General features: G+C 39.5%; 1 protein-coding gene across 39 annotated transcripts in view; it reads left to right on the top strand.

The window, feature by feature from the left end:
* The window catches only part of daam1b (dishevelled associated activator of morphogenesis 1b), a 186,042-nt gene extending 169,615 nt beyond the window's left edge, over nt 1–16,427 (top strand). For 4 of the 39 annotated variants that reach the window (XR_015517748.1, XR_015517723.1, XR_015517743.1 and 1 more), the window contains 3 exons: nt 11,864–12,034; nt 14,749–15,569; nt 15,844–16,427. Coding sequence is in view for 5 of the 39 variants with exons in the window: in XM_087297240.1 (XP_087153366.1) it covers nt 11,864–12,034; nt 14,749–14,961 (384 nt within the window). In the remaining 34 variants the exon portion in view is untranslated. 39 annotated transcript variants of the gene reach the window in all.
* Nucleotides 16,428–16,651: the final 224 nt, after the last annotated feature.

Raw genomic sequence — 16,651 nt, 5'->3', positions numbered from 1 at the left:
CTGAAAATCCTGAAAAATTATATCTTAAAAACTGAGTTTTCTTGAACCCTGAGTGTGCATTTTTGTTAATTGAAAAAGATGAGACAAAAATCTAGTCTAAAAGATAAAAACTAAGGAACATTCATTATTGTTAACATTAGCTGTTTATTCATTAGATGAACGCAATGGAGAGCTCGCATTCAGTCACATCACTACCTGTCAAGTCTGCTTGTGGCAAACCATTTTCATTGAGGAAAACGAACACTGTAATGATTGAACGTAACATAATTAAACAGAAATGAGTATGCCGTGCATACTGAGGAGTAACAGGATAATGTGAAAATGGAATTTACATGGTTATTAGCCCACTTCATCAGTCTTTACATACCTACATTTTCAGTATTGATATTCATTCATTTTCTTGTCTGCTTAGTACCTTTATTAATCCAGGGTCGCCACAGCGGAATGAACTGCCAATTTATCCAGCACGTTTTTATGCAACCCATCTCTGGGAAACATCCACACACTCATTCATACACACACTCATACACTACAGACAATTTAGCCTACCCAATTCACATGTACCGCATGTCTTTGGACTGTGGGGAAAACCGGAGCACCAGGAGGAAACCCACGCGAACGCAGGGAGAACATGCAAACCCCACACAGAAACACCACCTAAGCCGAGATGAGGTTCGAACCAGCGACCCAACGACCTTCTTGCTGTGAGGCAACAGCACTACCTACTGCGCCACAGCGTCGCCCAGTATTGATATATTGCGTTTAAAGTACACAATGCATAAATAACATATAACAAAACACAACTTCTGATGGAAGTGATGCCTGTTTTTCTGAGCATAGTAACGTAGAGTTTTTCTCATGTGTGCTCACTTAGGTTTTCCCTCGCATCTGCCTGACAGGTTTTGAATGTAAGCCACATGCACCTCAGAACTGTTCACATTAACGGTGTTCATGCTTAATCAAGCATCAGCAATGTGTATCGATTGAAAGGGTTATTGTAGATGAATGGGTTGTTTAAGGTGCATGCTCTGGTGCTCCTTGATCTTCAAAGGCCAGCTGGAGAAGCGTCCCTCTGCGTGCAGGAGATGACCTTTAACCTCTCGCTGCGAACGCTTCCTATGTAGTGACCCTGGCACTTTCACTGGCCCCTGGGGGTCCCACAGGACATCTCTTATTGAGTTTGAGAGCTCCATCTGTGCGGAGGCAGGCAGACGGTTGTTAAAATGATCATTACACTATGTCTTCCAGTCCTGTTAGCGGAAACGGTGACATAAAATGTCATTGTTTTCTTTTTTAGTTTTTGAAAGGCAAAATGCAACATTGATTGTGCAACATTTAATAGTGTGGGACCGCCAACTTATCCAGCATATGTTTTACGCAGCAGATGCCCTTCCAGCTGCAACCCATCACTGGGAAACACCCATATGCTCCCATTCACACACATACACTACGGACAATTTAGCCTACCAAATTCACCTGTGCCACATGTCTTTGGACTTGTGGAGGAAACCAGAGCAGCCAGAGGAAACCCACACAAACATAGTGAGAACATGCAAACTCCACACAGAGATGCCAACTGACCCAGCCAGGACTCGAACCAGTGACCTTCTTGCTATCAGGCGATCATGCTTCCGCCTGCGCCACAGTGATGCCCAGAAGGCTAAATTATTAATGATATTTTAGTATTTATGTTCAATTATCTATTAATAGTTTGAAGAATCTTTTACTTTCATTTTAATTGATGGTTTAACCCTTTTGTTTTGTGATTTTTGACATATTTTCTTGTTTTTTTGATTAAGTTTTTAGCCAATTTTAACCCTTAGTTTTATTTCAGTAAACAGCCAATGCTACATTTTAGATTTTTTAATAGAATTTGCAATGTTTGTTAATAATAATAAAAAATAAATAATAATAGAAGTAACGGATTGTGCTATATTACTTAACTTTCAAAACATCTATTTTATATATTTTATCTCTTAAATTGTTGTTTGTCTTCATTATGTTGTCATGACAGTATCACTCTGACATTTTTAATTTTATCCCGATGATTAGTAATTTAATTTAGTTTAATATATTAATTTGTAAACTTTTTTTTTAACCTAAAAGACATATAAAGCCACACTTAAAAGCACAACGACACACCACACACCACAAAAAAATAGCTGTAAACGAACAGTTTTCTGTATTTTGTCATTCATGTTTTTATTTATTTTTTATTTTCCTCCATTTATTTACTTTTGAATTGATGTTTGATGTTTCCTTCAATTTGATGTTTCTTCATTGTTTTTCTACTTTAAATCTTGAAAAGTTTTAAAAAGATACTTTTATTAACATTTTTTATAGTTTAAACTTTAAAGTATAGTGTAAAGTAATATATTGTTTGGGTATACAGTTGAATACTCAGAATTTTAAACCCTTTTGAATTTTTCTCCTTTAAATATTTCCCAAATGATGTTTAACAGAGCAAGGAAACTTTCACAGTCTGATAATATTTTTTTCTTCTGGAGAAAGCCTAATTTGTTTTATTTCAGCTAGAATAATATAATATAATATTTTTTAAAAAACATGTTAAGGTCAAAATTATTAGCCCCTTTAAGCTATTTTTTTCTGATAGTCTACAGATCAAACCATCATTATACAATAACTTGCCTAATTACCCTAACCTGCCTAGTCAACCTACTTAACCTAGTTAAGCCTTTAAATGTCACTTTAAGCTGTATAGAAGTGTCTTGAAAAATATCAAACATTATTTACTGTCATCATGGCTAAGATAAAAGAAATCAGTTATTAAAAATGAGTTTGTAATATCTCAGCACTTTATCGCATCCTCCAACCCACCAGGGGGTGCACATGTTGCCCTATACTCCTCAACATTAGATGGCAGTAATGACTCTTGTTCCTCTAAACTCTCCTGTAATCAGCGTAACCACCACCACCTGTTCTTTGCTCTATATAAGACTGCTTTGTATGCTGCTCTATGTTCAGTCCTGAACTAAACCTCTTGCTGCCTCGTCCAGTTTCCAGTTTCCAGTTAAGTTGTTCTCAAGACTTTTTGCTTGTTCTCAAGACTTGTTTGCTATTTTGCTGTTTGATTGTTTTGAGACCCTCGTGTCTATTTTATTTTGTATGTATTTTCAGGAAGCTCAGCTTTCCTATTTTTGTTGTACTTTTCAACCCTGCTGTAGAGAGATATTATCTCTCCTTTTTGTCAAATTTACCTCAGTAAAGACTATATTATTTTTTTTGGGAATTCATCAGTTGTGGACTCACTTTGTTCCTCCTCTGCTCTTGGGCAACCAGCTGCTGACTTAGCTCATCTAGTAAGATCTACTGCTAACCACACCGCAGACCCGGGTTCGATCCCCACTCAGATCATCACAGCAGGACTGAACCATGGAAAACCGCCCAGCAGAGGAGGCTGCACCAGTCTCAAATGTGGATCGCATTCTTGCGGCACTTTCAGAACAAGCCACCGCTATTCAGCAGCATGACCAAACTTTATGCGAAATTCTTAGCCTCTTGAATCCCCACTCTCAGACTACAATGGCCCAGGTAATTACGCCACAGTCTGTTCCCTTGTCAACACCTGAGCCCAAGTTGCCCCCTCCCCAGCGCTTTGATGGCAGTTTCGAGAACTGCAGGGGATTCATTACTCAATGTACTTTGATCTTTCAACTACAACCTAGTTGTTTTCCTACTGACTGCAGTAAGGTGGCATATATAATTACACTCCTTACGGGCAAGGCTCTGGATTGGGCCTCAGCCTTGTGGGATAAGAAGTCCCCTGTAACCACTAATCTCCAGCTCTTCCTAGCAGAGATGAAGAGAGTGTTCCTCCATTCAGCAGACAGTGGAGAGGCAGGACGCCGTCTCCTAAGACTATCTCAGGGGTCCCGCAGTGCCGCTGAGTTTGCCATTGAGTTCCGTACTCTGGCCACCGAGAGTGGGTGGGGCCAATCTGCACTTAGAGCGATCTTTCACAATGCATTGTCTCCCAAGCTCAAGGATGAACTGGCATTCAGAGACTCCCCATCAGACCTTGAGTCCCTCATTGGTTTAGCCATTCGGGTGGATAACCGCCTTAAGGAGCGGCAGACAGAGAGAGAGCAGGACACAATTATGACCCGTCATGACAATGTTGTTTGTCCCACACTGGATCCTGAGGAACCTATGCAATTAGGGGCTACAAGGATCTCGCTCTCTGAAAGAACCCGACGAATGAAGGAGAAGTGCTGCATTTATTGTGGGAAGCCGGGTCATTTCCGGGCAACATGTCCAGAGTTGTCGGGAAAAGTCAGATCTCGTTCCGGTGTAGGGGCCCCGGGGCGAGAGTAGGTGTCATTCCCTGTCCCATTTTCTCTGGTTTGACCATCCAGGCAGTCATCTCTCTCCAACAACCCCACGAGGTGGAGATCTTCATTGACTCGGGTGCAGCAGGAAACTTTATGGACCTCAAGTGTGCTCAAGATCTTTCCTGTGATCTCCTAACCCTGCAAAACCCCCTTAAAGTCTCAGCAGTAGACGGCAATCCGCTAGGCTTAGGCCACATCCACCAATGCACCACAGCTCTCCATGTGAGAATTGGAGATCATGAAGAAAACCTTCAGTTTCACATCATTCATTCCCCCAAGATCCCCATAATCCTGGGACACCCCTGGTTAGTAACCCATAACCCACTTATTGATTGGTCTAAAGGAGTTATAGTAAGTTGGAGATGTAAGGGGTCCAGTTTGAACACCATGTTTGGTCAGTCAACCAAGGATTCAACCCTTTGCCATTGCCCTCTTCCCCTTGAGACTCAGCCAGAACCCCCCAGGCACACCAAGGCCATCCCCCTGGACATCATGACTATTCCCAAGCCACAGATTGTTCCCAAGTCGCTCAATACTCCCCCCGAGATATCCCGAGTTCCCCCCGAATACTCTGACTTAGCTGAGGTTTTCAGTAAGACTCGAGCAGCCTCACTGCCCCCTCACAGGCCATATGATTGCCCCATTGATCTATTACCTGGAACCTGCCCACCCCGCGGAAAGTTGTATTCGCTCTCTGGGCCTGAAAGAGCTGCTATGGAGAAGTATGTACATGAGTCCCTAGATAGTGGTTTTATCCGCCCCTCCACGTCACCAGCCGGGGCAGGATTCTTTTTTGTTGGTAAGAAAGATGGTTCCCTTAGACCCTGCATTGACTACAGAGGTCTCTACAGCATTACAGTCAAGAATCGCTACCCTCTTCCCCTAATGACAACAGCCTTCGAGATCCTACAAGGAGCTACCATCTTTACCAAGCTGGATCTCCGTAGTGCATACCATCTAGTCAGGATCAGGCAAGGGGATGAGTGGAAGACCGCGTTTAACACTCCAACTGGCCACTATGAGTACCAAGTTATGCCCTTTGGATTAGCCAACGCGCCAGCTGTCTTCCAGTCATTTATTAATGATGTACTACGAGAGATGCTTAACATCTTTGTTTTCGTCTATTTGGACAACATTCTCATCTTCTCTCATAACCCTGAGGAACATGTGATACATGTTCGGAAGGTACTGATTGAACTTCTCAAACATGGGCTTTTCGTAAAGCTAGAGAAGAGTGAATTTCATGTTTCCTCTGTCTCTTTCCTTGGATTCATTGTTTCAAAGGGCAGCTTACAGATGGATCCCAGCAAGACTAGGGCTGTGCTGGACTGGCCACAGCCCACCTCAATCAAAGAGGTGCAGCGCTTCCTAGGGTTTGCAAATTTTTATAGGAGGTTTATAAGGAACTTCAGTTCTATTGCCGAACCACTAACTTCCCTGACCAAGAAGGCGAATACCCCTTTCACCTGGAACGATAAAGCCAGTACAGCCTTTAACACCCTCAAACATAGATTCACTTCAGCACCTATCCTCACTTTACCAGATCCTGAGTTGCCTTTTATCCTGGAGGTGGATGCATCAGATATAGGGGTTGGAGCAGTTCTATCCCAAAGAAGTAAAGCAGACAACAAACTTCATCCATGTGCCTTCTATTCCCATAGACTTACGCCGACTCAGGCCAACTATGACATTGGAAACCGCGAACTACTGGCTATTAAGTTAGCTTTGGAGGAGTGGAGGCACTGGCTTGAGGGAGCATCTCACCCCTTCCTCATTTGGACTGATCACCAGAACCTCACTTACATACAAAATGCCAAGAGATTGAACGCTAGACAAGCTAGATGGTCACTGTTCTTTAACCGTTTCAAATTCACACTTTCCTTCCGCCCAGGGTCCAAAAACATCAAGCCTGACGCTCTCTCAAGACAGTTTGAACCTTCTGAGAAGCCATGCTGCCCCGAACCTATCGTGCCTGGCTCCAGAATTGTGGCTCCAATACTGTGGGATTTGGAGTCCTCAATCAGAAAGGCACATCAACATCACCCTGATCCAGGTAATGGACCATCTGGGAGCTTATTTGTCCCTAACTCTATGCGTTCTGATGTCTTACAGTGGGCACATTCTTCCTCCCCCTCAGGACACCCTGGTATTAACAGAACCTACAAATTGATTTTGAGGAAGTTCTGGTGGCCAATGATGCGAAAAGATGTGCAAGAGTTTGTTTCTAGTTGCCCCACCTGTGCTCAGAGCAAAGAACCCCGAACTCGACCCCAGGGACTTCTTCACCCACTTTCCATCCCGAGTCGCCCCTGGTCCCATATTTCTCTTGATTTTATCACAGGATTGCCTCCATCTCAGGGAAATACGGTAATCCTTGTGGTGGTGGACAGGTTCTCTAAGATGTGTCACTTGTTACCATTACCAAAGCTTCCCACTGCGAACCAGACAGCTGAACTACTAATGAGACATGTCTTTAAGATGCATGGCTTCCCACAGGATATAGTCTCTGATCGGGGCCCCCAGTTCTCATCCAGGTTTTGGAAAGCTTTTGGGCGGCTCATTGGCTCATCGATCAGTCTGTCCTCTGGCTACCACCCCCAGTCTAATGGGCAGACAGAAAGGGTAAACCAGGAAGTAGAAAAAACGCTAAGGTGCCTGGCAGGAGACAATCATTCCAGCTGGACCTCCCATTTAGTTTGGGTAGAATTTGCTCACAATACTTTACATCACTCTTCCATTAACATGTCTCCTTTTGAATGTGTCTATGGCTTTCCCCCTCTTTTGTTTCCTGGTCAGGAACCACAGGTGGAAGTGCCAGCTGCCACCCGGTTTATTCACCGTTGCCGGCGTTCCTGGCAGAAAGCTCGTACTTCCCTGAGAAAGGCTGTCCACAATCAGCAGAAACAGGCCAACAGACATCGCAGGGCAGGACCCTCCCTCCGAACTGGCCAAAGAGTATGGCTCTCGACCCGAAACCTTCCTTTGCGGGTAGAGTCACGTAAGTTGGCTCCACGCTATGTTGGTCCTTTTAAGATTATTAAGAAGATCAATCCTGTAGCCTACCGGCTTCTACTACCCAGTGCCCTGAAGATACATCCGACATTTCATGTTTCTCAGCTAAAACCGGTTCTTTGCTCCACCCTGCATCCCAACAGAGCACCCACACCTGCTTTACGCATTGTTGATGGCCACCCTGCTTTCACGGTCCGCAGACTACTTAAGTGTCGCCAGGTACGAGGGAGGACACAGTACTTGGTCGACTGGGATGGGTTTGGTCCGGAGGAGCGCACCTGGGCCTCAGCTAAAGACATTTTGGACCCTTCCCTCATCAAGGAATTCCACCAGGCACAAAGAGAGCACAAAGGGAACGTCAGGAGACGTTCTTAGAGGAGGGGCTACTGTAATATCTCAGCACTTTATCGCATCCTCCAACCCACCAGGGGGTGCACATGTTGCCCTATACTCCTCAACATTAGATGGCAGTAATGACTCTTGTTCCTCTAAACTCTCCTGTAATCAGCGTAACTACCACCACCTGTTCTTTGCTCTATATAAGACTGCTTTGTATGCTGCTCTATGTTCAGTCCTGAACTAAACCTCTTGCTGCCTCGTCCAGTTTCCAGTTTCCAGTTAAGTTGTTCTCAAGACTTTTTGCTTGTTCTCAAGACTTGTTTGCTATTTTGCTGTTTGATTGTTTTGAGACCCTCGTGTCTATTTTATTTTGTATGTATTTTCAGGAAGCTCAGCTTTCCTATTTTTGTTGTACTTTTCAACCCTGCTGTAGAGAGATATTATCTCTCCTTTTTGTCAAATTTACCTCAGTAAAGACTATATTATTTTTTTTGGGAATTCATCAGTTGTGGACTCACTTTGTTCCTCCTCTGCTCTTGGGCAACCAGCTGCTGACTTAGCTCATCTAGTAAGATCTACTGCTAACCACACCGCAGACCCGGGTTCGATCCCCACTCAGATCATCACAGAGTTATTATAACTATAATGTTTAGAAATGTGTTAAAAAAAATCTCTCCATCGAACAAAAATATAATGTTTAATAATAATTCAATGGGGTTAATAATTCTGACTTCAACCGTATTATTTCTTATTCAGTTATTTATTTTCTTGTCGGCTTAGTCCCTTTATTAATCTGGGGTCGCCACAGCAGAATGAACCGCCTACCAACCAATCAGAGAAGAGATGGACAAATAATGGGGAAGGTTGGGGCGAATCCCTCAAACAAAGATTGTCATTTCTAATTTTACATAACCTTTTGTGTGTTTGTTTGTTTAATTGTTGAGCTAAAAAAAATGAAATTAAACGTTTTAATTAATTGTGAATTCATCAGATTTTTAAAGGGTCCTGAAACCGTAAAACAGATATAAATGTGTGGCACAATGCTAAAAACACTATTAGAACACATATTTCACTTTTGAGTGAAAATTTATTATTTTTGTGAATAAAAAACGTTGAAGTCCTTTTTGTTTTTATGGTTTTATTGAAGTACATTACGAAATGCAATATATATATACCCTTCATAAGAAAAAGTTTGAGCACCGCTGGTATAGCAGGTATAGCAGAATACTCTTCAGCTCCAGCCTAACCCAGATCTCCTGTCTGAAGTCTGAAACAGATAAGAGCAGATATAAAAGCAAGGCGAAGGAGGGATAAAAACCTGGTCCTTGGCTCAGGCACATGCAGGCCCGCTTCTCCATATGGCAGTGATAAAGACACATCAAAGGCATTGTGGGAAGGCGAGGCCTCGTCTCCTGTGGTGAAACGGCACGAGGCAGCAGCAGAGCAATGGCACGACTCCAGTCCCCTGTGTGTTTACACTGTAATCAGTCACTAGAGAGATCTGGCTTAACAAGAGTGCTTTATGCCCGGCTACCGGTGACCGGATAACTAGCAATGCGTCACACACTTCATTTACTACAACTTCATTAGACTCCAGCTGTTTGTTGTGCTGCTGTTTGGCCATTACACCACACTTTAACTTCTTTCTTAGCTCACACGCTCTTTGCAGTGCTGTAGTTGTTATTTATTAGTCTGTTTTTTTTTTTTTTTTTTATTTGTACTGGCCTTGTTTAATGTTATATCTTTTAGCAGTATAAACCTTTAAAGATTTGACCTGTTCCTTTTTTTAACACTAAGTATTAAGACGTTACTACCGTGTAAAACCCAAAAAGTTAAGGTAACTCAATCCATTTGAGAAAACCAATTGCAACAAACCATTTAAATTCAAAAACTGATCCTTATGAGTACTGTGAACTTAATCCATTTGAGTAAACAAAGCAATTTGAGCACAGTAAAACCCAATAAATGAAGAGAACTCAAACCAGTTCTGTAAAACCTAACAACTTAAGGCAACTCAAACAATTTGAGGAAACCGATTGCAACAAACCATTTGAGTTAAAAAACTAATCTACATGAGTATTGTGAACTTACTCCATTTAAGTTGAAGTAATGAGGTATTTAATAAACTAACTACCTTCAACACTGTGTTCAAAACTCTTTTCAAATGAGTATAATTAATTTTCAGTCAATTAACTGAAGTTAGTTAACTACCCTCATTTTATTTGATAAAGTTGACTGTTGGGTTTTACAAGGTAACAATATGGGACGTTGAACGTTAAGGGGTTAGTACATTCACGTATTTTTATGTGGCTTTTTTGTGTGTGTTTAACGATGATCTTTTTTGGAATAGATTTTCATTATATTAACGTTTTTAGCGCATCGTATTTGTGATTTACCCTGATCTACCTTGTAATAGCCATTGAAGCCAGTGTGGTAATAAACATTACACTACTACATTACCATTGCTAATACAATTTCTTAGTGATCTATCAATAAAATAGTAAATATTTTTTAAATATATATTTCATTAATTTTCCTTCAGTTTAGTCCCTAATTTATCAGGGGTTGCCACAATGGAATAACCACTCAACAACCCCCAGCCGCATCCCAGTACTGGGAAATGCCCATATAATCACACATTTAGACATACAGTTGAAGTCAGAATTGTTAACCCCTTTCGTTTTTTTTTCCTTCTTTTTAAAATATTTTCCAAATGATGTTTAATAGAGCAAGGAAATTTTCACAGTATGTCTGATAATGTCTTTTTTTTTTTTTGGTAAAAAGTCTTGTTTGTTTTATTTCGGCAAGAATAAAAACAGTTTTTAATTTTTTAAACACCATTTTAAGGACAAAATTATTAGTCCCTTTAAGCTTTATATTTTTTCGATAATCTACAGAACAAACCATCATTATTCAATAACTTGCCTAATTACCCTAACCTGCCTAGTTAACTTAATTAACCTGGTTAAGCCTTTAAATGTCACTTTAAGTTGTATAAAGTGTCTTGAAAAAGATCTAGTCAAATATTATTTACTGTAATCGTGGCAAAGATTAAACAAATCAGTTATTAGAAAAGAGTTATTAAAACTATTATGTTTAGAAATGTGTGTGAAAAAAACTCTTTGTTAAACAGAAATTGGGGGAAAAAATAAACAAGCGGTCTAATAATTCAGGGGGGCTAATAATTCAGACTTCAACTGTACTCACGGCTAACACTATGGCCAATACTACGGCTAATTTAGTTTATTTAATTCACTTATACCACATATCTTCAGACTATGTGGGAAAACAGAGCAAACACATGGAGAATCAATCAAAATGAATGCTCTTTCCAAGACATTTTCTTTCCAAAGGTGTGTTTATTTGCCTAAAGGCAGGATCAAACTGTCAATCACAAGAAATCCACCAATAGCAGACCACAGTGATTTAAGGAGCCAATTAGTTACTACTTGTCAATCAGTCCTACCTGTGTCACTCAAATTGAACACATATCTATGGTTATATCTATGCTGAACATTGGTGTGAACTGTGCTGTAAATATTACCTTTATCTAGCAACATCATAGCATGATATGTAAATTATTAAATACTTGGGTAATAAGAGTTTACAACAAGGTCTTATTTGTTTTCATTTACAACAATGAACAAGATTTTCTTACACCACTTATTAAACTTTATTAATGTTAGTTTAAAAAACAGCATTTACAGTAGTTTACGTTTGATTGGCTAATTATTGTTAATCAAGTTTATTAATCTAGGTAAATAATGAAGGGTCTAATAAACTAATGAAATGTTACCAATAGTTATATTTCACTTTTTCAAATACTTCTAAAATGCAATACATTTTTCGAGCAATTTTATTACTTTTTGAACAGTTACATTTTCTCTCGGATGCATTTGTGAGCAGTAACCACAATGTATATTTCCCCGAAATCTCAGAAACCACAAATGGACTAAAATTATAAATGAACCAGTAATTTAGGGTTATTTAAAAAAAAAAAAAAGCACGTATAGAATATGCTCCAAGAAAAAAACAAAGAATTTCATTGTTATTCCTTGTTGTGTCTATAAAACATTTGAAAAGTGTTTTGGCATTAAATAAGTTTTTTCAGGATTTATGTTGAAAATGGCTCTCATACGAGTTCTGCTTCTGTTCTCTAGTTCATCAAGACAGTCAAGCACTTCGGTGAGGACGCTGATAAGATGCAGCCTGATGAGTTCTTTGGGATTTTCGACCAGTTCTTGCAATCCTTTGCAGAGGCTCGTCAAGAGAACGAGAACATACGCCGGCGCAAAGAGGAGGAGGAGCGCAGGGCACGAATGGAGGCTCAGGTCTGACATTTAACATGTTTTTTTGGAAAACATAAATGATAATAATAATAATAAATTATGTATTAAAGGCACAGTATATAAGTTTCGGCTGTAGAGGCTCTGTATTCACAACAAAAACAAAGGTATTTATTTTGTACTTAGGTACTTAATAAGTACTTAAAATGACAGTGACGGAGTGTTGCAATCATGGGAGTTGTGGTCTTCATTACATTCTGTGGGACTCTGACTGCAGAAATCATATTTATAAATAAGCTGATGTAGAGTAACAAGGAGTTGATGTGAAATGAGATGAAGCTATTGCTGATGTAAAACAAGTAAGACACAGTATGGAATCAGCTGAGCTTTATTATGCCACAGTCGACTGCTTCCGTTTCTTCCACTTACGATCATGTGGTGAAGAAGAACCCCTGTTTTATCATAGTAGGGTTGCATGATACTGGAATTCGGTATCAATTGATACGGAAATTTAAAAAATGTCCAATTCACGCTTATGTTTGAGCGCTATTGTGCACATTCTTAAACAGTGCTGATTTACCTAATTTCACCGCTGTTTACTGATTGAAAATACAGGGACACTTAAGCGTTTAAAAGCCACAATTCATCAGTGGATTGCTCGTATGTCAGCTTATAAATAAACTAGCTGATGCACATGACTATAAAATGCTCAAGTGTCCCAGTATCTGTGGTTACACTCAGTAAACATGAGGGAGTTTGGAGAACTGATGACCTTCACAACCAATTTCTCACAGTCATTTCTGTAAGCACGTAAATACAATGGCAAATCAGAGGTGTTTAAGAACGTGCTGAGTAATGCTCAAATGAAATGGACGTTTTTAAAACTTTAGTATCATTTGGAACCGAATTCCAGTATCGTGACAACCCTATAATAAATACATTTTAAGATTCTGTTATAAAGCTGCTCTGTGTAGTCTGAAAAAAGCAAAACATATTAAACCGCCCTTGGTGTTTTCATGTTTTTTACAAAACCAAAAAGGAAATCGAGGGTGTATGACGTCATTGGTGTGTCTGGATCATTGTAGTGTCTGGATTTAGTCTGAGTCAACAGTTAAAACTGCTTATTTTACTGAATTTTTTTTAATATTGTTTTTAAACATTTGGAATAACATGAGAATAAATAACACTGTTCATGTGGCTTTTGGGTGAATTTTGGTTCTAGTGGATTTTAATAGGAAAAAATCATACATTTTGTGCCTTTAATACATGTTTTATAACTTGTGCGTTTTCCCTCCTGAAAGAAGTTTAATGCTCATCAAGCTTCTGAAATGTCTGCTGTATCATCAGTAATATATATATATATTAGTATATAAATAAATAGTAATATATTGTAGTGTGTGTATATATATATATATATATATATATATATATACTAAATAATGTAATGTAAAATATATCAAATTAGAAACACTTATTTGCATTTCTTTGTGTAACTAATGGCATTTTTATAAAAAAAGTTAGCTTTCTAACTGGATCAGTTAGACTTACTGTAAAGCATAACACGAGTGTATTTACTTGAGATAGATACTCTGCAAAGACAGATATTTTGACAACTGCTCGTGTATGCTATATAATTCTTTTGCAGACTGTCTAGGTTATATTGTGTGTTGGAAGGATTGTGTAAGCGCGCACCAGTTTGAGTCTAGCTGTAACCGCCGTGCGGCCGTTCAGTATGATTCTGCCTATACCAGCTTCTGTTACTACATGTACAAGTGTCTCAGTGATGAAGACTGTTTAAATTGTATTTTTTGTTTTACGATGAGTTTGGTTAGCCTATCTTTGACTGGACGGCTCTCACGGTAGTGCCGAAATAAGGAACTGTCCTTGGAAAATTGGGACATCTGATCACCCTTATGGGTGACTAAAACAGGGCTATTGAATATTTTGATTGGGAATACTTAACATTATTGACGAGAGAAAGCATAATGCAAAGAGGCGTTTCCCTCGTCATAGCACAAATTAATTCACCAGCCAATCAAGAGCCCCCTTCTTCCGTGGGCTCTGGGGCTTCAGCCCCATCTAGCCCTTATGTTAATCCGGCCCTGCGTACAGTTTGCATTGTCCACTTACATTATAAATGCAGATTCAAGTTTATAGCCAATTCTTTTTAGATAAGAATGAGGCCTAAAACTGAGAATTCTGGAATGTGTGTGCTTTTTTCTACATGAACATTCATAGGTCATATCTGACCTGTGCTACATAAAAAAAGAGAAAACAGACCTGGGTCACTTTAATCATGTAATACAAGTGTGACTTAATAAACTTGCAGTAAAATGCTGCACGCCATGATTTTCCCAAGTACGATGTGATGCTGGATTAACATCAATTTTGATCCTGGAACATAATTTTTGTTTGAAAATGTAATCCATAACTATTCCCTATCCCTAAACCCAACCATAACTTTAAATTATCCCCAAAATCAGAGGGGAAGAAGAGTTGGCTAGCAATCATGTAGCAGTGCATAAACCTAACTGTAAGCCTAACTTAACATAACTGATAAACATATCTCTTAATACTGATTGGCTGATAGGAATGTTGTTGCAGAAACAACATATTGATATTAATCCAGGAACATGTCCTACTTGGTGAAATCGGTAAAGTTGTATGATGCCTGAGCAAAAACACTTGATTCGTCTTCACTCTTCACCCACTCACTTACAAATCTGTCATCTTCCCTTGTTTATTGGTCATCTTTACAGCTAAAGGAGCAGAGAGAGAAAGAGAGGAAGGCCCGGAAAGCCAAAGAGAACGGAGAGGACGACGGCGGCGAGTTTGACGATCTTGTTTCGGCTTTACGTTCTGGAGAGGTTTTCGACAAAGACCTGTCGAAGATGAAGCGCAACCGCAAACGCATCAACAGCCAGACGTCAGACAGCGGCAGAGAGCGTCCCATTACCAAGCTCAACTTCTAAAACCACTGAGACGCATTTCACTACAACCAAACAACCTCCCTGCAGTGGCGAATGTCTGGAGAACATCTCCGATTGAAAATACATAAATAAATAAATAAACACAATCCCGGGTAGCGGAGGTAAGCATGTCTACCCGAAAACGATAATAAAAAAACTGAAAGCAGAGAGAAAAAAGACTCTCAGGATTTAAGAATACGGCTGCCAAATGAACTTAATTTAATGATTCATTTCGTCATGAGTGCTGGAGCACCAGGACTTTTATTTTTTATCGGAGACTGAGACAAATGAGAGTTTGCTGTTCGGATATGAGTCGGAATCTTGTGTTCATTTGCCTGCAAATATCTCATCAATCTCTTACTGTAACAAAAACAAACGGCCAAAAGTGATAGCAACTGTTGGCATGCTTAACCCTTCATTTCTGACTGATTCAAGACGAATAAACGAATGCTTATTTAAGGAAGTGTAATGACAAGCTTCTGTACATATGTCACTGAAAAGCTGTATAGTGACTGAGGGGTTTGTTCATTTTTTAAATAATACACATAGAGTGTTTTAAACACCCACTTCGAATGTTATCTCTCGATTGAATGGGCGTCAGTGGTTTTCCGGTAATACATATGGGCCAGTAGGAGCCTTCTGCGCCTACTGGTAGGCTAATCAGCAATACTAATAGAGAAGACTCCAGATCTGTTTTTACATTACTGTGGGTTTAAGGTTGAGGTAGAGGTAGATGTTCATATAATACAATTAATGGGAAAGTTAATAAATATTATATTATTTATCATTTTTAAATATAATAATAATAATTATTGTTAACTTATGTAATCTATAGCTGATTAACCATGTAGATGGATGGTAACAGCCTTCCGAGCCTACCAGTAGGCGCAGAAAGCCCCTACTGCCCCATATCTATCAGCTGATAACCACTGACACCCATTCAATTGAGTGATAGCATTCAAATAGGCTGGTTTTTAAGGAATAATACTGACTTCAATAACCAGGGCTGCGGGTTGCTTATTTCAGAAAGACGACTGCATTGTGATATCCGGTACAGTTCAACTGAGAATGATTGTTTGTTTGTTTTTTAAAGGTTTGTTTTTAGGGGCTTCTGGTGCCCATGTTGTCTTAAACACTGTGGATGGTCATTGTACAGACTCTATGCAGTTTCTGATGTCAAGTGTTGGTCTCTCTGTCTGAGGACTTTTCATGTGAAATGTGGTTATATATAAATATTTAAAATGATCTGTAAGTTAACTGGATCAAGGCAATACCTTTCTTTCTTTGCAGTCTTCCCTCCTCTCTGGAGTCTCTCTTGGCTTTTTTAAATGAGCAGCCTAGTTGGATGGTGTGAAAGAGTTTCCTTTTCGGTGTAAGATACCTCCGTTGGACTTTTATAATTTAAGGAAAACACAGCCTTCCATTGTAGAATGAATCATGAGAGAATAAATGGAAGAATCTGAAAAGAAGTTTTTGGGCCAGTGTGTTTCCAATATGAGTCTAATAATATCAATGTTTGTTAGAAAATGTCAAACAAATGTGGTTAATAAAACTCTAGGGTGTGTATAATAGTAATAGTAATTTCAACCAAAACAGTATCATTACACTTTTCCTTCAGGTTTTGCTTTATGGGGCAAATAGCTGTCAGATGCTGCACCCTGCTGGGCTCTATTAACAATTGCAGTGTGTGTGT

Source organism: Danio rerio, chromosome 20, assembly GCF_052040795.2.
Source record: "Danio rerio strain M-AB ecotype USA chromosome 20, GRCz13ab, whole genome shotgun sequence".
Taxonomy (NCBI): Eukaryota; Metazoa; Chordata; class Actinopteri; order Cypriniformes; family Danionidae; genus Danio; species Danio rerio.
This window is presented reverse-complemented; position numbering and strand designations above follow the sequence as displayed.